This window comes from Hylobates moloch, unplaced genomic scaffold (genome assembly GCF_009828535.3).
Source record: "Hylobates moloch isolate HMO894 unplaced genomic scaffold, HMol_V3 SCAFFOLD_20, whole genome shotgun sequence".
Classification (NCBI taxonomy): Eukaryota; Metazoa; Chordata; class Mammalia; order Primates; family Hylobatidae; genus Hylobates; species Hylobates moloch.
This window is the reverse complement of record NW_026652295.1, coordinates 23,778,384-23,802,850: the sequence shown is the minus strand read 5'-3', so window position 1 is coordinate 23,802,850 and position 24,467 is coordinate 23,778,384. Positions and strand designations below refer to the sequence as shown.

Here is a 24,467-nt window from a genome sequence, read left to right as displayed (position 1 = left end):
ACATGTCCAAGGACAGGCATTTCCAAGTATATGTAAAGAGCCACGTATGGCCATGGGAGTGGGTCCCTGAGTCAAATTGCTGTAAAAGTTCTTGGCTTCAGGAAGGTCAAGAAAGTAAGGGAGTTTGGTCATCCACACTCATGGTGCCAGGAAGATGGCAGGAGTTGGGGAGGAGAAGGGGACAGCAAGCCAGTGCCACCGACCTTAGGGGCAAGGGCAGAGTCATCCTGGGTATAGGGAGGTAGTACCACAAAGAGTTATTTAAAATTTTTATTTTTCTAGCTTTATTGATGTATAATTGACAAAAATTGTATAAATTTAAGATATACAACGTGATGTGTTGATATACGTATGCTTTGTGAAATGATTAGCACAATCAAGCTAATTAACACATCCGCCCCCCCACATAGCTACCATGTTTTTTTGCGCATGGGCTGAGAACACTTGAGATCTTTCTTAGCAAAAGGATTTGGTTCTTGTATGAAGTGTATTTGTAACATGTTTTAACACATGGAAAATGTGAGTCGATTTGTTAGAATTAGCTATGATAACATTCTACAGCAATTTTCATATTAATTTCAGATATACCTGATGTTCTGATTTTCCTTTTTTTTTTTTTTTTTGAGATGGAGTCTCGCTCCGTCCCCCAGGCTGGAGTGCAGTGGCGCAATCTCGGCTTACTGCAATCTCTGCTTCCTGGGTTCACGCCATTTTCCTGCCTCAGCCTCCTGAGTAGCTGGGACTACAGGCACCCGCCACCACGCCTGGCTAATTTTTTTTGTATTTTTAGTAGATATGGGGTTTCACCGTGTTAGCCAGGATGGTCTCGATCTCCTGACCTTGTGATCCGCCCGCATCGGCCTCCCAAAGTGTTGGGATTACAGGCGTGAGCTATTGTGCTCGGCCTGAGTTTTCTTTAGTTTAGATAAAAATTATAACAGAATTTTATAGTTATACCACCTCCAGAAGTTTCAAAGAATAATAAGATTATAGGCAAAAAATGAAAATTTGTCAGTGCAAAATAGACATATATACTGAGCTACTATGGGCAAGAACCTGTTATCACAGAATTTGACTATCTGAAAGGACACTAGAAGTCACCGAGTCCAGTTCTTTTCTTTTACAGATGAAGAAACTGATACTAGACAGTTTTACAGCTAAGTTTTTAGTGGCCTGGCCTAGAATTACATGTCCTGACAGCTGGTCTGGCGCTCTTTCCGTTAAAAATGTATTGCTAGATGGGAGTCAGGAAACAATGGAAAAGAGAATCAGGCTTAGGTTCTAGTTCCAGCCATCCAGTAAAGTAGATGTGTGATTCTGAGCAATTCACTTTACCTACCTCTCAATTCTATAAAATGAGGAGATTGAACTTCTTAAAGAATTCTAAAGTGTCATCCAGTTCTATGTTCTGTGAAGTTGAAATTGCCAAAACTACAGAGTAAGCTGATGACGAACAAATATAAATGGAAATACTCAATTTTTAATCCTTAGCGTTTAAAAATTTACAAGACAGATTGCATCTGAAATTTTAATAAAACCGGATAATTGCTTACCTTTCTTCAATAAGTACCAAACAAAGGTCTTAATGGATATTTAAAGAATAATTTTTATGTGAACATACGGCATCTCCTGAAATAGAATCTGCACAGATTCTGAGAATTTTTTTACATAGAAGATGACCAAAACTCCATCATTTATTTACTAATAAATTAGATGACTTTATAAATATTTTGGTTCACTTTTTCATTTCTTATAAAGGGCCTGAGTGGAAGGTTGGCATTATGTGAGTGAGTTAATTAGAAATGGCTTCGTTCAGCATAAATCACTGGAATCCTGCACACAGGTTATTTGTATTTGTGGGTTGTGACTTTTATGATATTAATGCTTATAGTAGTGGCAATAGTTTTTTGTTACATGAATTTTAAAAATTGGAGGTGATTCACAACAGAAATAAGGTATCACCTTTGAATGTCACTTCCCAGGGAATGTTAGTCCTCTTATTGATTCTTGGGAGATTCAGGCTGTGGGTGGATGTGGGGTGGAGTTGGTAGCTTTCTGAGATGATTTTGTCCTTCTGGTCCAATGATGAAAAACTTTTGAGGATCATTGGTTTAGTCCATAGGTTAGGTGTTATGTTGTATTTTGTACTTAGGTTTGTCCGCCTCAGTACTGAAGCAAAATATGATGACAGTTTCTTTTTTTTTTTTTTTTTTAGACAAAGCCTCACTCTGTTGCCCAGGCTGGAGTGCAGTGGCGTGGTCTTGGGTCACTGCAACCTCTGCCTCCCAGGTTCAAGTGATTCCCCTGCCTCATCCTCCCGAGTAGCTGGGATTACAGGCACGTGCCACCACGCCTGGCTAATTTTTTGTATTTTTAGTAGAGACGGGGTTTCTCCATGTTGATCAGGCTGATCTTCCTGACCTCCGGTGATCCACCCTCCTCGGCCTCCCAAAGTGCTGGGATTATAGGTGTGAGCCACCATGCCTGGTCTGACAGTTTCTTTTTCTTGAGCTCCTACCAAGTGTCAGCCACTGGGCTTGTCACTTAGCATTTATTATTTCAACCAACCTATACGGTGGGTATTTTTTAAACTCAATTTTCCATAGGAGGGAACTGAGGTCTAGAGAGGTTGAATAGCACTAAAGCTCATAGATCTATTTAATAGTTAAGCAGAAACTTTAAATCACCATCTAAACTTGCTTTGTACTATAACAATAGAAATACTGCACAAATCTATACCTAATGAAAATTGCCAGTGAATGCAAACTCATTTCATCCTGTGTCCTTGACAGTTATAACCATAAATTGTGTATTTTTCTTTTAAAATCATCTCGCCTAAGTTATGTTTTCAGTAATAGTTGAACTTAATTGATTTATGTATTTATTTCTCTCAGGACACAGAGCTCTGGAGTTTCTTCAGCTTCACAATGGGCGTGTTAACTACAGAGAGGTAGAAATCTTGATTTTTCTTTTCTTCTTTGTGCATTAGTTTTCTTTTATAGGTGCCAAACAAAGATTCTAACAGATATTTAAACAGTAATTTTAAGACTCATTTTGGCTGGGTGTGGTAGCTCACACCTGTAATCCCAGCACTTTGGGAGGCTGAGGCAGGTGGATCACCTGAGGTCAGGAGTTCGAGACCAGCCTGACCAACATGGAGAAACCCCATCTCTACTAAAAATCCAAAATTAGCCGGGCGTGGTGGTGCATGCCTGTAATCCCAGTTATTCGGGAGGCTGAGGCAGGAGAATGGCTTGAACCCAGGAGGTGGAGGTTGTGGTGAGCTGAGATTGTGCCACTGCACTTCAGCCTGGGCAACAAGAGTGAAACTCCGTCTCAAAAAAAAAAAAAAAAAAGACTAAAAAAAAAAAAAAAAGACTCATTATTTATTTCTTTATGTTATAATGTTGTATATTATGTTATTAATGTTATAAGACATTATGGTTAAAAGGTATATGTCTCTTCCAAGTGCTACTTGAACATTTTATATGTATCTTATATATATATCACACTTAAAATTTAAAGATTTTAATGATATGAATCATAATTTGAAAAAATACTTGAGAAATTTTTTAAATAGTACATTTTTAAAAATGTGCTAATCTTCTCTGTATCATTCCAATATTAGTATATGTGCTGCTGAGAAGAGCACATCTTTTTGTTTTTATTGTAGAGTTGGGGGTCTCACTATGTTGCCCAAGCTGGTCTTGAACTCCTGGGCTCAAGCAATCCTTCCACCTTGGCCTCCCAAAGCACTGGGATTATAGGCATGAGCCACTATGCCTGGCCCATCTTTTTTGTTTTTATTTTAAAAAGTCATACTTGAGAGAAATCATTTATTTTCCACTTCTTGTTACTGTATGTTGTGCACAAATTGCATCACCAGGAGGAGAAGGAAGTATTTATTAAGAAATATGCACTGAGATTCTCCGGAGATTCTCCATCCAACTCCTACTATATTCTATATCCTGGTAGGACTAGCTCGTGACTCACGTTTACCCATCTTCAAATGAACACATTCTGATCATATGCACTATTTGTTCTATGGCTAAATAATACTTTGTGACGAAGGTGTAATTCTTTCATACCTACATGTGATAAGTGGTTAGCATTCCCTTCTGACATCAGAATTGGGTCATTTAATAACATTAAGTCTTGATAATCCATTTGGGAAGCAGGATGGTAAGATAACTGAAATTTATTGTATCCTCAAAATATTTTTAGTCGTAAGATTCAGCTTCCTCACTTGCCAACCTAACAGGCTGAATGAGGAAAAACAGCATTTATATGTGATAGTCATCTTCATTGACCTTGACGGCACGTAGGCAGGAAAGAGGAGTGGAAACGAGAATGTGCCTAATTCATCACATGAACAATCAATCCAGAGTGTGTGCAGAGTGATTTCTAGTAGAGGTATTCTACAAAGTATTCTACAAGGTATTCTAGTAGAGGTATTATTCATTTAAAACATGTTAAATGGACACAGACACTCCCTTTCAGGATGCATTCTAATCCAAATACTAATGTCATCCTCAGAAATAGGCCAGGCATGGTGGCTCATGCCTGTGATCCCAGCACTTTGGGAGGCCAAGGTGGGTGGATCACTTGAGGTCAGGAGTTTGAGAACAACCTGGCCAACATGATGAAACCCTGTCTCCACTAAAAATACAAAAATTAGCTGGCCGTGGTGGCAGACACCTATACTCTAGTCCTAGCTACTTGGGAGGCTGAGGCGGGGAATTGTTTGAACCTGGGAGGTGGAGGCTGAAGTGAGCTGAGATCACACCACTGCACTCTAGCCTAGGCGACAGAGCAAGGCCTCATCTCAAAAACAAATGGTGGGCCGGGCACGGTGGGTCATGCCTGTAATCTCAGCACTTTGGGAGGCCAAGGCGGGCAGATCACGAGGTCAGAAGATCAAGACCATCCTGGCTAACATGGTGAAACCCCATCTGTACTAAAAATACAAAAAATTAGCCAGGCATGGTGGCGGGTGCCTGTAATCCCAGCTACTTGGGAGGCTGAGGCAGGAGAATGGCGTGAACCCGGGAGGCGGAGCTTGCAAGGAGTGGAGATCGCACTGCTGCACTCCAGCCTGAGGGACAGAGTGAGACTCCATCTTAAAAACAAAACAAAACAAAACACAATGGTGGGGCATGCCTCTAATCCCAGCTACTTGGAAGGCTGAGACAGGAGAATCGCTTGAACCTGGGAAGCAGAGGCTGCAGTGAGCCGAGATCACACCACTGCACTCCAGCCTGGGTGACAGAACAAGACTCTTCATAAGTTCACATGAAAATACCACCAATTCTAATCCGGCACCGCAGGATTTACTCTAGCCTTTACCATGTCCGTATCTTTAACTCCTTTCTCTAATGCTGAGAAACCTGGCTCCCATTATTCTCAATATCTTTATTTATGTGCTTAGTCTCCTTGTATGTAATCAATTTCTTTTCTTTTTTATTTTGTTTGAGATGGGATATTGCTATGTTGCCTAAGATGGTCTTGAACTCCTGAGCTCAAGTGATCCTCCTGCCGTAGCCTTCTGAGTAGCTGGGATTACAGGCATGCGCCACCAATTTCTTGACCATGCTTAGCAAATTCCCTTAGCCTGACATGGCCAGAAGAATCCCCTTGGCCCAGAAACAAATGAAAAAATAAAACTAAACATATATAACAGATATATAAAGAAGACATACTGTAAATCACATGGGAAGGGGAAATATTCCTAATTCCTCATGTATTTCATTAAAATTTTTTGAAGGAACTCCAAATTTGGAAACAGTTTTGCTTTTAGGGCTTAATTTTTATTCATTTTCTTTTCTGAGACAGGGTCTTGCTCTGTTTTTTTTTTTTTTTTTTTTAATTATTGTACTTTAAGTTCTTGGGTACATGTGCAGAATGTGCAGTTTTGTTACATAGGTATACATGTGCCATGGTGGTTTGCTGCACCCATCAACCCATCGCCTACATTAGGTATTTCTCCTAATGCTATTCCTCCCCTAGCACCCCACCCCGACAGGCCCCTGTGTGTGATGTTCCCCTCCCTGTGTCCATGTGTTCTCATTGTTCAACTCCCACTTATGAGTGAGAACCTGCCGTGTTTGATTTTCTGTTCTTGTGTTAGTTTGCTGAGAATGATGGTTTCCAGCTTCATCCATGTCCCTGCAAAGGACATGAACTCATCCTTTTTTATGGCTGCATAGTATTCCATGGTATATATGTGCCACATTGTCTTTATCTAGTCTATCATTGTTGGGCATTTGGGTTGGTTCCAAGTCTTTGCTGTTGTGAATAGTGCCGCAATAAACATAAGTGTACATGTGTCTTTATAGTAGAATGATTTATGATCCTTTGGGTATATACCCAGTAAAAGGATTGCTGGGTCAAATGGTATTTCTGATTCTAGATCCTTGAGGAATCGCCACCCTGTCTTCCACAATGGTTGAACTAATTTACACTCCCACCAACAGTGTAAAAGCGTTCTTATTTCTCCACATCCTCTCCAGCATCTGTTGTTTCCTGACTTTTTAATGATCGCCATTCTAACTGGTGTGAGGTGGTGTCTCATTGTGGTTTTGATTTGCATTTTTCTAATAACCAGTGATGAGCTTTTTTTTGTATGTTTGTTGGTTGCATAAATGTCTTCTTTTGAGAAGTGTCTGTTTATATCCTTCAGCCACTTTTTGATGGAGTTTTTTTTTTTCTCATAAATTTGTTTAAGTTATTTGTAGATTCTGGATATTAGCCCTATGTCAGATGGATAGATTGCAAAATTTTCTCCCATTCTGTAGGTTGCCTGTTCACTCTGATGATAGTTTCTTTTGCTGTGCAGAAGCTTTTTAGTTTAATTAGATCCCATTTGTCTATTTTGGCTTCTGTTGCCATTGCTTTTGGTGTTTTAGACATGAAGTCTTTGCCCATGCCTATGTCCTGAATGGTATTGCCTAGGTTTTCTTCTAGGATTTTTATGGTTTTAGATCTTACATTTAAGTCTTTAATCCATCTTGAGTTAATTTTTGTATAAGGTGTAAGGAAGGGGTCCACTTTCAGTTTTCTGCATATGGTAGCCAGTTTTCCCAACACCATTTATTAAATAGGGAATCCTTTCCCCATTGCTTGTTTTTGTCAGGTTTGTCAAAGATCAGATGGTTGTAGATGTGTAGTGTTATTTCTGAGGCCTCTGTTCTGTTCCATTGGTCTATATATCTGTTTTGGTACCAGTACTATGCTGTTTTGGTTACTGTAGCCTTGTAAGTTTGAAGTCAGGTAGTGTGATGCCTCCAGCTTTGTTCTTTTTGCTTAGGATTGTCTTGGCTATGTGGGCTGTTTTTTGGTTCCATATTAATTTTAAAGTAGTTTTTTCCAGTTCTGTGAAGAAAGTCAGTGGTAACTTGATAGGGTTAGCATTGAATCTATAAATTACATTGCGCCGTGTGGCCATTTTCACGATATTGATTCTTCCTATCCATGAGCATGGAATATTTTTCCATTTATTTGTGTCCTCTCTTATTTCCTTGAGCAGAGGTTTGTAGTTCTCCTTGAAGAGGTCCTTCACATCCCTTGTAAGTTTTCTTCCTAGGTATTTTATTCTCTTAGTAGCAATTGTGAATGGGAGTTCACTCATGATTTGGCTCTCTGCTTGTCTATTATTGGTGTATAGGCATGCTTGAGATTTTTGCCAAAATCTCAAGGAGATTTTGGGCTGAGATGGTGGGGTTTTCTAAATATACAATCATGTAATCTGCAAACGGTGACAATATGACTTTCTCTTTTCCTTTTTGAATACTTTTTATTTCTTTCTCTTGCCTAATTGCCCTAGCCAGAACTTCCAATACTATGTTGAATAGGAGTGGTGAGAGAGGGCATCCCTGTCTTCTGCCAGTTTTCAAAGGGAATACTTACAGCTTTTGCCCATTCAGTATGATATTGGCTGTGGGTTTGTCATAAATAGCTCTTATTATTTTGAGATATGTTCCATCAATACCTAGTCTATTGAGAGTTTTTAGCATGAAGGGATGTTGAATTTTGTCAAAGGCCTTTTTCTGCATCTGTTGAGATAATCATGTGGTTTTTGTCTTTGGTTCTGTTTATGTGATGGATTACGTTTATTAATTTGCATATGTTGAACCAGCCTTGCATCCCAGGTATGAAGCCGACTTGATCGGGGTGGATAAGCATTTGATGTGCTGCTGGATTCGGTTTGCCATTACTTTTTTGAGGATTTTCACATTGATATTCATCAGGATTATTGGCCTGTAATTTTATTTGTTTGCTGTGTCTCTGCCAGGTTTTGGTATCAGGATGATGCTGGCCTCATGAAATGAGTTAGGGAGGATTCCCTCTTTTTCTATTGATTGGAATAGTTTCAGAAGGAATGGTACCAGTTCCTCTTTGTACCTCTGGTAGAATTGGGCTTTGAATCCATCTGGTCCTGGACTTTTTTTGGTTGGTAGGCTGTTAATTACTGCCTCAATTTCTGAACTTGTTATTGGTCTATTCAGGGATTCGACTTCTTCCTGGTTTAGACTTGGGAGGGTGTATGTGTCCAGGAATTTACCCATTTCTTCTAAATTTTCTAGTTTATTTGTGTAGAGGTGTTTATAGTATTCTCTAATGGCAGTTTGTATTTCTGGGGGATCAGTGGTGATATCCCCTTTATTGTTTTTTATTGCGTCTATTTGATTCTTCTCTCTTTCCTTGTTTATTAGTCTGGCTAGCAGTCTATTTTGTTGATCTTTTTTTTAAAAAAAAAAAACTTCTTGATTCATTGATTTTTTTGAAGGGTTTTTCATGTCTCTGTCTCCTTCAGTTCTGCTCTGATCTTAGTTATTTCTTGCCTTCTGCTAGCTTTTGAATTTGTTTGCTCTTGCTTCTCTAGTTCTTCTAATTGTGATGTTAGGGTATCGATTTTAGATCTTTCCTGCTTTCTCTTGTGGTCACTTAGTGCTATAAATTTCCCTCTACACACTGCTTTCAGTGTGTTCCAGAGATTCTGGTACGTTGTGTCTTTGTTCTCATTGGTTTTAAAGAACATCTTTATTTCTGCCTTCATTTCGTTATTTACCCAGTAGTCATTCAGGAACAGGTTGTTCAGTTTCCATGTAGTTGTATGGTTTTGAGTGAGTTTCTTAATCCTGAGTTCTAATTTGATTGCATTGTGGTCTGAGAGACTGTTGTGATTTCCGTTCTTTCACATTTGCTGTGGAGTGTTTTACTTCCAATTATGTGGTCGGTTTTAGAATAAGTGTGATATGGTGCTGAGAAGAATGTATATTCTGTTGATTTGGGATGGAGAGTTCTGTAGACATCTATTAGGTCCACTTGGTCCAGAGCTGAGTACAAGTCCTGAATATCCTTGTTAATTTTCTGTTTCGTTGATCTGTCTGATATTGACAGTGAGGTGTTAAAGTCTCCCACTATTATTGTGTGGGAGTCTACATCTCTTTATAGGTCTCTAAGAACTTGATTTATGAATCTGGGTGCTCCTGTATTGGGTGCATATATATTTAGGATAGTTAGCTCTCCTTGTTGCAGTGATCCCTTTACCATTATGTAATGCCCTTCTTTGTCTCTTTTGATCTTTGTTGGTTTAAAGTCTGTTTTATCGAGACCAGGATTGCAACTCCCCCCCTTTTTTTTTTTTTTTTTTTTTGCTTTTTACTTGCTTGGTAAATATTCCTCCATCCCTTTATTTTGAGCCTATGTGTGTCTCTGCACGTGAGATGGGTCTCCTGAATACAGCGCATGGATGGGTCTTGATTCTTTATCCAATTTGCTGGTCTGTGTCTTTTAATTGGGGCATTTAGCCCATTTACATTTAAGGTTAATATTGTTATGTGTGAATTTGATCCTGTCATTATGCTAGATGGTTATTTTGCCCGTTAGTTGATGCAGTTTCTTCATAGTGTCGATGGTCTTTACAATTTGGTATGTCTTTGCAGTAGCTGGTACTGGTTCTTCCTTTCTATGTTTAGTGCTACCTTAAGGAGCTCTTGTAAGACAGGCCTGGTGGTGACAAAATCTCTCAGCATTTGCTTGTCTATTAAGGATTTTATTCTTCGCTTATGAAACTTAGTTTGGCTGGATATGAAATTCTGGGTTGAAAATTCTTGAAGAATGTTGAATATTGGCCCCCACTCTCTTCTGGCTTGTAGGGTTTCTGCAGAGAGATCCACTGTTAGTCTGATGGGCTTCCCTTTGTGGGTAACCTGACCTTTCTCTCTGGCTGCCCTTAACATTTTTTCCTTCATTTCAACCTTGGTGAATCTGACGATTATGTGTCTTGGGGTTTCTCTTCTCGAGGAGTGTCTTTGCGGTGTTCTCTGTATTTCCTGAATTTGAGTGTTGGGCTGCCTTGCTAGGTTGGGGAAGTTCTGGATAATATCCTGAAGAGTGTTTTCCAACTTGGTTCCATTCTCCCCGTCACTTTCAGGTACACCAATGATTTGGTCTTTTCACATACTTCCATATTTCTTGGAGACTTTGCTTGTTCCTTTTCATTCTTTTTTCTCTAATCTTGTCTTCTCGCTGTATTTCATTAAGTTGATCTTCAATCTCTGATATCCTTTCTTCTGCTTGATGGATTCGGCTATTGATACTTGTGTATGTTTCATGAAGTTCTTTTGCTATGTTTTTCATCTCCATCAGGTCATTTATATTCTTCTCTAAACTGCTTATTCTAGTTAGCAATTCCTCTAACCTTTTTTCAAGGTTCTCAGCTTCCTTGCATTGGGTTAGAACATGCTCCTTTCGCTCTGAGGAGTTTGTTATTACCTACTTTCTGAAGCCTACTTCTGTCTGTTCGTCAAACTCATTCTCCGTCCAGTTTTCTTCCCTTGCTGGCAAGGAGTTGTGTTCCTTTGGGGAAGAGGCGTTCTGGTTTTTGGAATTTTCAGGCTTTTTGTGCTGGTTTCTCCCCATCTTTGTGGATTTATCTACCTTTGGTCTTTGATGTTGGTGACCTTGGATGGTGTCTGTCTCTAACAGTCAGGCCCCTCGGCTGCAGATCTGCTGGAGGTCCACTCCAGACCCTGTTTGCCTTGGTATCACCAATGGAGGCTGCAGAACAGCAAAGATTGCTGCCTATTCTTTCCTCTGGAAGCTTCGTCCTACAGGGGCACCTGCCAGATGTCAGCCAGAGCTATCCTGTATGAGGTGTCTGTTGGCCCCTACTGGGAGGTGTATTCCAGTCAGGATACACAGGGGTCAGGGTCCCACTAGAGGAGGCAGTCTGACCCTTAGCAGAGCTTGAACGCTGTGCTGGGAGGTCCACTGCTCTCTTCAGAGCAGTCAGGTAGGGACGTTTAAGTCTACTGAGGCTGTGCCCACAGCCACCCCTTCCCCCAGGTGCTCTGTCCCCAGGGATATGGGGGTTTTATCTATAAGTCCCTGGCTGGGGCTGCTGCCTTTTTTTCAGAGATGCCCTGCCCAGAGAGTGGTCTTTCCCTGTTACCCAGGCTGGAGTGCAGTGGCATGATCTGAGCTCACTGCAACCACCACCTCCTGGGTTCAAGCGATCCTCCCACCTCAGCCTCCTGAGTAGCTGGAACCACAGGTGCATGCCACCACACCCAGCTAATTTTTTGCATTTTTGATAGAGACGAGGTTTCAGCATGTTGCCCAGGCTGTCTCGAACTCCTGAGCTCAAGTGATCTGCCCGTCTCAGCCTCCCAAAGTGCTGGGATTACAGATGTGAGCCAGAGCCACTGTGCCCAGCCTTTATTCATTTTCATTTTTGTCAATTTGGTAGGTGGAAAATGGCTTTTGTTTTAGCTTTAATTGGCATCTTAATTTTTTTTTTATTTTTTATTTTTGAGACAAGGTCGGGCTCTGTCACCCAGGCTAGAGTGCAGTGGCATGATCTCGACTCACTGTAACTTCCACCTCCCAGGTTCAAGTGATCCTTTCAACTCAGCCTGCCAAGTAGCTGGGACTACAGACACACACCACCACACCAGGCCAATTTTTGTATTTTTTGTAGAGACGGTGTTTCACCATGTTGCTCAGGCCAGCCTCAAACTCCTGGACTCAAGCAATCCTTCCACCTTGGCCTCCCAAAGTGCTAGGATTAAAGGCATGAGCTACCATGCCTGACCCGGCATTTTAATTATTAACTTGTTAATGAGTTTAAATATATTTTCAATATTGGCCATTTCTATCATCCCCTCTGTGAACTGCTTGTCTTTTGCTAATTTTAGTATTACAATATTTATCCTTATTTTGACATGTAAGAATGGCTTATTTATATTCGCCCTTAATGTAGCAAATAATTCTCTTGGTTATTTTTCTTTTAAATTTATTTTTGATTTTTTTTTTTTTTTACCATGCAGAAATGTTAAATTTTTGAGTAGTTAAATGCATCAATTTTTCTATTATGGTTTCTACTTGTAAATTATACTTAGAAAAATCATTCGCACTTCATGGTTATATAATTATTCACTTAAATTTTATCCTGTTAATTTTATGGCTTCATTTTTGACATTTAACCTTATAATTCATCTTGTATTTGTTTGGGTATAAAGCTTGACAGGGATCCAGTGACTTGTCATTGGTAATATTAATTTCAAGTCAGTGTCACCTAGGGCAGTGGTCCCCAAGTTTTTTTGATGCCAGGGACTCGTTTCATGGAAGACAATTTTCCTATGGATGGAGTTGGGGGTGGGGGGTAAATGGTTGCAGAATGAAACTGTTTCACCTCAGATCATCAGGCATTAGATTCTCCTAAGGAGCATGCAACCTAGATCCCTAGCATGTGCAGTTCCCAATACGATTCACGTTTCTCTGAGAATCTAATGCCACTGCTGCTGTGACAGGAGGTGGAGCTCGGACGGTAATGCTTGCTTACCCACTGCTCACCTCCTGCTGTGTGGCCCCATTCCTAACAGGTCACAGACTGGTACCAGTTCATGGCCTGAGGGTTGGGGACCCCTGATGTAGGGTAAACATGGATTTGCCCATGCAGTGATGGTATACTCATTGTTACGGGGTTGTGACATGACCATTTGTTGACTACTCCATTCATTATTCATCTATTAGACATTAAGTTATATGTATGCTTGGCCAGGCGCAGTGGCTCACTCCTGTAATCCCAGCATTTTGGGAGGCTGAGGCAGGCGGATCATGAGGTCAGGAGATCGAGACCATCCTGGCTAACATGGTGAAACCCCGTCTCTCCTAAAAATACAAAAAATTAGCCGGGCATGGCGGCGGGCGCCTGTAGTCCCAGCTACTTGGGAGGCTGAGGCAGGAGAATGGTGTGAACCTGGGAGGCAGAGCTTGCAGTGAGCGGAGATCGCACCACTGCACTCCAGCCTGGGCGACAGAGTGAGATTCCGTCTCAAAAAAACAAATAGTTATATGTATGCTTAACTCTGTTTCTGTAGTCTTTTTTTTGAGATGGAGTCTTGCTCTGTCACCCAGGCTGGAGTGCAGTGGTGTGATCTCGGCTCACTGCAACCTCCACCTCCCAGATTCAAGTGATTCTCCTGCGTCAGCCTCCTGGTAGCTGGGAATACAGGCATGCACCACCATGCCTGGCTAATTCTTATATTTTCAGTAGGGTCGCCATTTCACCAGGTTTCCCAGGCTGGTCTCAAACTCCTGACCTCAAGTGATCCACCCGCCTCAGCCTCCCAACATGCTGAGATAATAGGGGTGAGCTACTGCACCTGGCCTTTCTGTACTCTTTATTCTATTTCACTCGTCTGTTTCTTTTGGTTTCAGTATCATACTATTTTTGTTTCTGTAGCTTAAAATATGTATATTTTAAGACTGGAATGCAGTGGCATGATCTCAGCTCACTGCAACCTCCACCTCCCAGGCTCAAACTATTCTTTTGACTCAGCCTCCTGAGTAGCTGGGATTACAGGCGGGCACCACCATGCCCCACTAGTTTTTGTATTTTCAGTAGAGTCGAAGTTTCACCATGTTTCCTAGGCTGGTCTTAAACTCCTGACCTCGAGTGATCCGCCCACCTCTGCCTCCCAAAGTGCTGGGATAACAGGCGTGAGCCGCTGCACACACCCTTTCTGTATTCTTTATTCTGTTTCATTGATCTGTTCCTTTTGGTTTCAGTATCATACTATTTTTGTTTCTGTAGCTTAAAAATATATATTTTTTTGAGATAGGGTCTCACTCTGTCACCCAGGCTGGAGTGCACTGGTGTGATCATGGCTCACTGCATCTTCAACCTCCTAGACTCAAGTGATCCTCCCACCTCAACCTCCCAAGTAGCTGCACCACCATGTTTGGCTAATTTTTAAATTTTTTGTAGAAACAAGGTCTTGCCATGTCACCCAGGCTGGTCTTGAACTCCTGGGCTGAAGAGATCTGCTGGCCTCAGCCTCCCAAAGTGCTGGAGTTTGCTCTTTGGCATAATTTTCAAAATTTACTTCAGATTATTTTATCACATTAAATAACATACCTATCTCACTGGGAGATGCAGATTCAACAAGTCTTAATACATATAAGGAGCTTAGAACAGTGACTGGTTAAGTAAATAGCCAGTAAAGTTAATTACTATTTTTAAGTGACAAAAGTCCAACTCAAGGTATCTTTTGGAAAAAAGTGGACTTGATTGGTTCATGTAACTGATATCTGCAGTGTGGAACTGGGCCCAGAGCTCTAGATGGTTTCTGTATCTCTCCACGTGGAGGATGCTGACAGCCTAGGACTCAGCGTCAGAGTTCAGCAGCCACAAGGGGAAGAGGGCATCTTCCCAGAGCTCTAGCAGAGAAGTCTCAGGGAAGGTGTGAACGGAACTAGCTTTGCTCAAAGGTCCATTTCTGAGCCAAACTCTGTGGTGAGGGTGGGCATGCTGGCCACAGCATTCTGGTCAGCCCCACCTGAGGGATGTGGAATGGACTCTCCTCAGGAGAGGGTGATTCTGCCTCAAGAAGGAGGAGAATGGGATACTGGTTAGAAAAACAAAACCAAAAACCAGATGATACTGTCTTTCTTTGTGATGTTTTAATTTCTTGAAGTACTTCTTTGTTGCCTCTATGTATGGTCCACATTATTAGTAAGTTCTTACTTAAAAAAAAGAAAAAGGTGGGATATTGCCAAACTTTTACTTTGCCCAGTGTGTCCATCAGAGTTCATTTGCAGGTAATGGAAACCCCTCTGCTAGTTTAGGCAAGGAAAGGATTAATATCGGGAATTAGAGAATTCACTGCTTACAAACTGTGGGAACTGCAGGAGCAGGGTCTTGGCCAGGTGTCCAGAAAGGGCTCCCAAAATAATGCATGGAACTGGCCTGTCAAGGACCTGCTACTTGTGCCATTGACAGGCAGTCACTGCCCCATTTGCTAGCTACAAATTCAACTGTCTCATACACGGTTTGTAAAATAAGAAGCCACCACCTCACCTATTGGTTCTGGGACCTCATCACCACCTCAGGCACCTGCCTTGCTGACAATATGGTTGTCCTGTACTCTGCCCATAAACACGTGGGAAGCCAGAGCTGCAACACGAGGGGCTGTGCTACCTCTGCTGTGGAAAAACCAAATGCTTCCATGGTAGCCGAGGGCTCCATAGTGGAGGCTGGGCCATATCAGACTGTGAGCTGAGGCAGCCTGGGAAATGTAGTCTGTGTTTTCTAGCCTATAGCATGCAGCTAGACATCCCGTAAGGGACTTGGAATGGAAGGAAGTGAGCCAGTTGACCAAGCAAGAACATTTAGAAGAAAACCGCTACCATCTACTTTCACATCATTTTAAAAGGGAAAGGACTTTTTTTTTGGCCCTCCCAAAACACAAAGGACGTCATCTTACACTAAAGCACAGGTAGCAACTATAAACTGATATGCACATATGTGCATGCATGTTTGTGTGTGTGCGTACATTTGTGTGCCCGTTTTTCTCTTTTCACTGTGAGTCATTGAAAACTTTATAAAAACCAGCTCTGGGCCAGGTATGGTGGCTCATGCCTGTAATCCCAGCACATTGGGAGGCTGAGATGGGTGGATCACCTGAGGTCAGGAGTTTGAGACCAGCCTGGCCAACACGGTGAAACCCCGTCTCTACTAAAAATACAAAAATTAGCAGGGCATGGTGGCGCATGCTTGTAATCCCAGCTACTCAGGAGGCTGAGGCAGGAGAATCGCTTGAACCTGGGAGGTTGCAGTGAGCTGAGATTGCGCCACTGCACTCCAGCCTGGGTGACAAGAGCAAAACTCCATCTCAAAACACAAACAAACAACAACAGCAACAAAAACAATAGCTCTGGGTCAGTAAAACAACCTTAAGGCCTCAGAGAAATCCTGCTTTACTGGGTTGACAGAGAAAATGAAAGAAGATGAAATTTAAACAAGTGTTTTCTGCTATTTCTAAATTAGCCTCTCTGTGTTTGGTAGGGAAGAATCTGAAGTTATATGTTGTTGTGTTTTGTCTTGGATTATGTGTGAATTTTAATCATTTATTTACTTTATGCCTGCTTTCCTTCTTTCCTTTTTCCCTTTCATTCCGTCTATACCCCCATAGTTCTAGCATCTCATCACAGGAAATTGGTGGGGCCTGTACTCCCCAGGCTGTTGACTCCTGCCCCTTAATCTCTGTATTTTCCTGCTCTGCAGCTGTTACTAGAACACCAGGATGCATATCAGGCTGGAACCGTGTTTCCTGATTGTTTTTACCCTAGCATCTGCAAAGGAGGTAAGATGAAAGTTTGCAGACTGAATGAAGTCACTTTTACTTGGTTAATAGGGATAGCTATGACTTTAAAAATATATATATATGTGTGTGTAGTATATATTTTTAATTGCGCAGTATATTTTCCATTATTGTTGAGAACAATTTGTTTCCCAACAATATTGTTGGTTAATGACTTAGTTTACATAGTTGCATTTTCCATTTAGCTATAACTGACCTGGTTAAGCATAGAAATTCTGAAAATTTTATTTTTTGGTGAAAACCTAAGTGACATGATAGAAGACATTTTGCAAGAGATCAAAAGGTCTGAGTTTGTGTTCCTTCTATATTAGCATGGGACGTTAAAAAAGTCACTTATCCACAGAATCTCAATTTTCATGTCTTGGCAAAGATAATGCCTGCCCTGCCTAGATTGGATTGTCCTTGGCATTAATGCACAGTATTTTGTCAAGTGTTATGCAAATCTCAGATACTATTATCTGTAAGAGTTAAAGAAAGAGGAAAGAAACATGAAAAGCAGCTTAACAGTCAAAGACAGATTTATTTTGGAGAAGTAAACCTGAGAGAGGCTTCTGGCCGATTTCGGTCAGGAACACTCTCTCTTACAGACTAAGAGTATTTATTGGTGAGAGAGCTTGGAATGTTTCTGTGTGGGGGAGAAGTTTATGGTGGGATTGGAATGTCTCTAGTTGGAGGGGAGGTTATCTTGGGGTTGACATCTCTCCGGCTGGAGGGGAGGTTATCTTGGGGCTCGCACGTCTCTGGTTGGGGAGGGGTTTGGAATGTTTCTGATTGGAGATGTTATCTGTGATTTATGGTTATGCTGACTGTACCCATTAGGCCGATGCCCTTTGGATTTAGGCAATTTTTGGTCAAGGTGAACTTAAAATGGCAGTTCTTGTCCAAGATGGCAATGCTCCTGCTCTGTCATTATCAGTGAACTAGTCTCATGAGTCGTATCAGTCAGAGCCCCAGCAGGACCCAGAAGTCACACTCAAACTAAGTAATTGGAGAAGAGCTTAGTAAGTGCACCATTTTCAAAGATATGGACAGGAGGCGAGGAATTGCAAAAGATAGTTCAGGGGAGGAGGAGATTACTGGAACCGTGGAGAGAGAGAGCTGCATGAAGAGGACCACTTGATGAGAGCTGGACCTTCAGCTAAGGGGCACAGCCAGCCCACTCTGACCCCACAGAAGGGGAGCTGGGAGAATACATACCCCAACTTCTGTGTCTTCTTTTTCTCTGATCTGTCAGTTCTCTTTATTGGCCAAACCCAACCCAACCAAAGCCAGGGGGCCACGAAGCCAGTTGAAGCAGGTGACCTCAGAGTCACCCTACAAGGTAGAGAAGGATGGGGAGTGGGTCTGGAAGGACAAATGGAGGCCCCCAGCACACTGGGTCCTTGTATAAACTGCTTCTGGGGTCTTGGGTCATCTGCTATTATCCCATTCCTTTAATTCAGTGATGTCTTTGGGACTGAAATGAACTATCTGGGGCTAATCACTCCTGCAGTTAGAATCCAAGACAGCTAGCTTTTGTATTTCTCATATTTATAAGGAGTTTTGTTCTGTTTCCCTCTTAGTCTGTTAACTATCATTTCTCAATCCTATTATTTTGCCTGCATGTTATAGTTCTCCTTTCTAACCTATTATTTCTAATTTAGCACTTCTCAAACTGTATTCATGGGAGCTCTACTGTCCCTTGATAGCTTCTACAAAAAAGAAAGAAGAAAGGATATTTTTGTCCATTCAATTTGAGAAACATTGCTTAATGTACGCCATTTTTAGAGACAGACAAAACCCACACTAGTCAAGGTTCTGAGGAGAGTGGAAAAGGAATGTAAAGTATTTACCTAGCATTTTCCATTTTTTTCTGCAGCAATAAATACTCTTGTGTGATGAAAAGATTGGGACTGGTATATGACTAGTTACAGGGAATTTGCATACAAATTCCACTTATTCCACTTAGGTTTTTGTGCATTTTTCCACATCTTACCTTGTCTCATACATACTTAATTCAACTATAGTTTTCCTTTTCTTATTTGGTGATGATTCACTTTCGTTGCATCTTTCCAAAGCACTTAGCTTTCTTAGATACTTAGTTGCCAAAGAGAAAACAACTTTTTTTTTAAGTTATTTTTATGTTTTTTAGAGACAGGGTCTTGCTGTTTCCCAGGCTGGGGTGCAGTGGTGCAATCACAGCTCATTACAGCCTCAAACTCCTGGCCTCAAGCGACCCTCCTGCCTCAGCCTTCTGAATAACTGAGACTATAGGTGTGTACCACCATACCTGGCTAATTTTTTATTTTATTTTTAAATTTTTGTAGAGATGGGGTCTTGCTATGTTGCCCAGGCTAGTCTCAAACTCCTGGCCTTAGGGGGTCCTCCTGCTTCAGCCTCCCAAAGTGCTGGGATTACAGGCATGCTCTACAGCACCCAGCAAAACTCTTCATTTGTATTAGTTTACCTAATATTGAATTAGCCTTTATAATTACAATGACAAGGACATCTGATTTAAACCGGATTAGAAGTGGGTCTGATTGACCCTTTGTGAGCTATGGTATAGACAGGTAAGTTCAAGTCTCTGGGCAGTGGCTTGCCAGCTGTCAGCATCTAGCGTGCCCTGGGGGACTTTCTTTTGCTTCCAATCTGTTGGATTTAGAGGGATCAGAAAGCTTCAGTTAATCTGGCAATTTGTTTAAGTTGAAGTTGTTCAAAAGAGCTACTGCCATATTTAATTCTGGAGTTTTACTGTATTCTGGAGAACAAGAATTGTTTAAAGCTTTTTCTCTAGGAAAACTGTGGGAGCAAATCAAATGTCTTGGTTCTAACTTCTTTGAAAATCATTTTGAAAAAAATAGTGATTTAAAACTGGTTCAGCAATTTTTACTTTAGGAACGGCATAGAAAAATTGAACTGAGGGATCTGAACTCTGCAGTTTTGCTTTTATTTACCCTTGTAACATTTGGTACTCCATGAGGCATTCGTGGCTCTTGGAGGTTTAGCACAGAGGCCAGTTCTGTCTTTACTACCCCTCTTGTGGGAATAAAGAGCAACGTGGGACATGCACTGGCCCACTCAAACGATGCTTGCATAAAATGCTCACTGGGGCCCGTGCCATTTTGCAACAATTATTATAAAATCAAATGCTTGAAAGCATATGAAATATCTGCTTTTATTTCTTTTACTCTTAAGGAGGCTGACTGTGAGGGACAAGGAAGATACTTTTTAAAACCCCAACAAATAAAACCAAAGTGCAGCTTGTTTCCTTAGCTTTAGGGCACAGAAATGGAAACACGTCTAGCCTCTATTCCAACCAGGTAGCCGGACTTGCGATAGTGTGAGCCAGTTTAGGCTCCGTCCCTCTTAGTGTAGGGCTCTTTTTAGTCATCAGGCAGATGGTACCATGCCTATTCCAAAATCTCAGCTGGCTCTTCTGTTTTAGAGGCTTCTTTTGAATGTTGACAGAAGAAACTGAGGGGCATGGAGGGAAAGTGGAGAAGGGACACAGCAGCGCAGCAGGTGGTGGTGGAAGATTTGATTGGGACTCTCCAATCCAGAGCCCTGCTTTTGTTTTGTCAGGAAAATTCCATGATGTGTCTGAGAGCACTCACTGGACTCCGTTTCTTAATGCAAGCGTTCATTATATCCGAGAGAACTATCCCCTTCCCTGGGAGAAGGTAGGCGTGGTCTTCTAATCCTTAAAATATTTAGCACCAAACCTGCCATGTACTGTTTTTGTACCCTCATTGACCCCGTTTGTACCACTCTGTAAGGGCTGCCCACCATTCCACCTTCAGTGTCATGCACATTGCTTGGACATAGTAGATGGCTAGCTAATACTTGAATTACTTATAAACACAGTTTGGGATATATCACTTCATCATTTTGCTTCAATAGTAATTAATCTGAAAGCACTTCCAACACATCATAAAACGTTTCCAAAAGTCCTTATGGTTTTGTGTGTGTGTGTGTGGATTTTTTTGTTTCTGTTTTTGTTTTTTCAGACAGAGTTTTGCTCTGTCACGCAGGCTGGAGTGCAGTGGCGTGATCTCAGCTCACTGCAAGCTCCACCTCCCGGGTTCATGCCATTCTCCTGCCTCAGCCTCCCAAGTAGCTGGGACTACAGGCGCCCACCACCACGCCCGGCTAATTTTTTTTTTTTTTGTATTTTTAGTAGAGACGGGGTTTCACCATGTTAGCCAGGATGGTCTTGATCTCCTGACCTGGTGATCCACCCGCATAGGCCTCCCAAAGTGCTGGGATTACAGGCGTGAGCCACTGCACCCGGCCTGTGTGTGGTTTTTTCTTTTTTTTTTTTTTTTTTTTGAGACAAAGTCTTGCTCTGTCGCCCAGGCTGGAGTGCAGTGGCGCAATTTCAGCTCACTGCAACCTCCGCCTCCCAGGTTCAAGCAATTCTTGTGTCTCAGCCTCCTGAGTAGCTGGGATTATGGGCGTGAGCCACTGCACCCGGCCTGTGTGTGGTTTCTAATAACTAGAAACTGCAATATACTTGCCTGAAATTTTTTGTTAAGTCTCAGTAACATAAATGAATTTATATTTATTAAAACTTTTAATAGGATTGTTATTATAAAATCACCCAAACACACATGACTCTAATTTGCTTGTTTGGCAGGACACGGAGAAACTGGTAGCTTTCTTGTTTGGAATTACTTCTCACATGGTGGCAGATGTCAGCTGGCATAGTCTGGGCATTGAACAAGGATTCCTTAGGACCATGGGAGCTGTGAGTACATCCGTTTATGGGGAATGACTTTATGGGAGTGATACTGTCACACCTAAGATCAAAACCTGACCCTTTTAAAAGAAAGGAAAATGTTAGGTTATTCAGACTTCTGCCCAAAGCAGTGTTTGGTTAGAGTCCCATCTTTTCCAATTTGTTCCTTTTTTTTTTTGAGATGGAGTCTCGCTCTGTTGCCAGGTTGGAATGCAGTGGCGCAAAGGCGTGATCTTGGCTCACTGTGACCTCTGACTCCCTGGTTCAAGTGATTCTCCTGCCTCAGCCTCCCGAGTAGCTGGGATTACAGGCATGCGCCACCACGCTCAGCTAATTTTTATATTTTTAGTAGAGACGGGCTCTCACCATGTTAACCAGGATGGTCTCGATCTCCTGACCTCGTGATCTGCCTGCCTTGGTCTCCCAAAGTGCTGGGATAACAGGCATAAGCCGCTGCGCCCGGCCCAATTCATTCCTTTTATTCTTCTTGCCAACTGGATAGATTCATCCACAAGAGCAGAGTGGCTAGTGTGTACTGAAAACAGTAATAGATGTGATGTTTTGTTTTAGTCACAAAAATATTTGATAAATCTTATGCTTTATTCAAGCTGTATGTCTTAAGAAGGATATGAATACCTGCCACTTGGTTCTATTTAAAAGTAATACTTCTACTTTATTGGACTTTTTCTCTTTCTTTTTAACTTTCTATATGAAAATGCCATGTCCTCAAACTGAAAATTGTGATCTTACCTGATGACTTAGCCTCTGGAAGGCCCCCTGCTCCTTAAATTTTATGTTAATTACATTCTGTTAGAAGTTTCAACTTCAACTCAGAGATTTTTATATATACCCTATAAGGCAGAGTTGTCTGTAGTAGCTTTATTACCAGACATATGTATCCAACTCAGCTGCATATATATGTGTGTGTGTGTGTGTGTGTGTGTGTGTGTGGTGTTTTTTTTTGAGATGGAGTTTCACCCTTGTTGCCTAGGTTGGAGTGCAGTGGTGCAATCTTGGCTCACTGCAACCTCTGCCTCCCGGGTGCAAGTGATTCTCCTGCCTCCAGCCAAGTAGCTGGGATTACCAGAACCCGCCACCATGCCCGGCCAATTTTTTGTATTTTTAGTAGAGATGGGGTTTCACTATGTTGGCCAGGCTGGTCTCGAACTCCTGACCTCAGGTGATCCACCTGCCTCAACCTCCCGAAGTGCTGGGATTACAGGTGTGAGCCACCATGCCCTGCCTTTTTATTATTATTTTTTACTATAAAATGTTAGTGTGAAAATTGAGTCTCTTTATTATGCATCCTCAGCAGTTCATTGAGTTAGCTGTCATCTCCCACCACTTGCTTGATTGTGGAAGTAAGAGTTGGGGCTACAATTTGTAATACACACCAGATGGTTCTCTTTCTTTCTCAGATTGATTTTCACGGCTCCTATTCAGAGGCTCACTCGGCTGGTGATTTTGGTACTGTTTATTTACATTTGCTAAATTTTCTCGTGGTATAGTTCACTTATAATGACATCACTACTGTGCTTTAAATATGTGTGTCTTTAATATTTTGCTGGTTGCATATATTTTCTATTTAATGTTGCAGTTCATTTAGAGATGTACCTCATTTAACATAGAGATGTATTTCTAAAAACTTGTGTCTATATGTATTTTTTTGTTAAAAAATTCTACATTTTGTTGTTGACATGTCATAATTTTAGAAAAACTTTACTTACACATTGGGTTAAAATTCATTAGCTAGTGTCTCCTACTCATGCTTTAGCTTTAAACTAGTAAACTCCACCTTTTGCCTGTAGTAGTAAATTACTTTTAAATATTTAAACTAGGTGGTGAATGGTGTTTATTAAACCCTTATGGTCAGTATTTCCTTAAAGTAAAACAAAAAACACCTTTGGTTATATGGCCAGTTTTTCTTAATTTATATGTTTCACTAAGATTTTTAAAAGGTAATTTTTTCTTTAAAAGAAAAAAAAAAAAAAGGGGTGGCTGGGCGTGGTGGCTCACACCTGTAATCCCAGCACTTTGGGAGGCCAAGGCGGGTGGATCACCTGAGGTCAGGAGTTCAAGACCAGCCTGGCCAGCATGGTGAAACCCCACCTCTACTAAAAATACAAAAATTAGCTGGGCGTGGTGGCACATGCCTGTAATCCCAGCTACTAGGGAGGCTGAGACAGGAGAATTGCTTGAACCCAGGAGGTGGAGGTTTCAGTGAGCCGAGATCATGCCATTGCACTTCAGCCTGGGCAATAAGAGCAAAACTCCGTCTAAAAAAAAAAAAAGGCATGCCTTTACCTAAAACAATGAACAAAAACATGTAACAATGTGAAAAATTAATAATCTGACTTGTTAGACCTCATGTTGAAAGATGCATGCTATGTTTATCACTAATCCACCAAATGTCAATATTTTTCTCATACCCTAGGAGGAGATGTGTTGAGCCAGTTTGAATTTAATTTTAATTACCTTGCACGACGCTGGTAAGAGCAATGTACATTTAAATATGTGGTATCTAAGTGGCAATTAGAGCCTTGACTTTTTTTTTTTTTAGAAAATATAACTGACAATATAATTAGAAGTCTTCTGAACTGGTAAATTTTGAAAAGTAAAATTGCATATTAGCATAGTCTAAGTAGATTCTTTGAAAATTGAATTCTGCTCAATTTTGAATGGAGTAGAGTTGCCATGTCATAGTTTACTTTTTCAAAATGATCATCTTAACTTATGCTCCCATTAGCTTTGTATAATCATTCTGCTTCTTCTGCATTCTCCAATACTTGGCATTGTCCATCTGTTAAAATTTTTCAGCCTGTTTGCATGTAATGGTATCTCATTAAGGTTGCAGTTTGAATTTCCCAGATTACTAATGAGGTCACACTTTCCTTCTATTTTATGGATCATTTGTGTTTGATTTTAAGTGAAAACTTTTTCCAGTTTTCAGTCTATTTTTCTGTTGGGTTGTTTATCCTTTTTATTTATTTGTGAGTATTTATGTATTCTGGCTTCTACTCTCCTGTCAGTTTGTCACTTAGTTATTACAAATGTCTTTCACAGTTTATGTTATGTCTTTT

The 24,467-nt window shown here is 41.1% G+C and overlaps 1 protein-coding gene and 1 pseudogene across 4 annotated transcripts in view; one reads left to right on the top strand and one right to left on the bottom strand.

The window, feature by feature from the left end:
• GPLD1 (glycosylphosphatidylinositol specific phospholipase D1) overlaps positions 1 to 24,467 on the top strand; it is a 94,085-nt gene that overhangs the window by 4,446 nt on the left and 65,172 nt on the right. For 3 of the 4 annotated variants that reach the window (XR_004245686.2, XM_032140718.2, XM_058432254.1), the window contains 6 exons: positions 2,895 to 2,950; positions 16,574 to 16,652; positions 20,232 to 20,329; positions 21,286 to 21,396; positions 22,806 to 22,854; positions 23,822 to 23,876. Coding sequence is in view for 3 of the 4 variants with exons in the window: in XM_032140718.2 (XP_031996609.1) it covers positions 2,895 to 2,950; positions 16,574 to 16,652; positions 20,232 to 20,329; positions 21,286 to 21,396; positions 22,806 to 22,854; positions 23,822 to 23,876 (448 nt within the window). In the remaining variant the exon portion in view is untranslated. The remainder of the gene's footprint in view (positions 1 to 2,894; positions 2,951 to 16,573; positions 16,653 to 20,231; positions 20,330 to 21,285; positions 21,397 to 22,805; positions 22,855 to 23,821; positions 23,877 to 24,467) is intronic. The other variant, XM_058432255.1, reaches the window with a different exon arrangement.
• On the bottom strand, positions 3,555 to 3,652 carry LOC116460595 (U6 spliceosomal RNA; annotated as a pseudogene).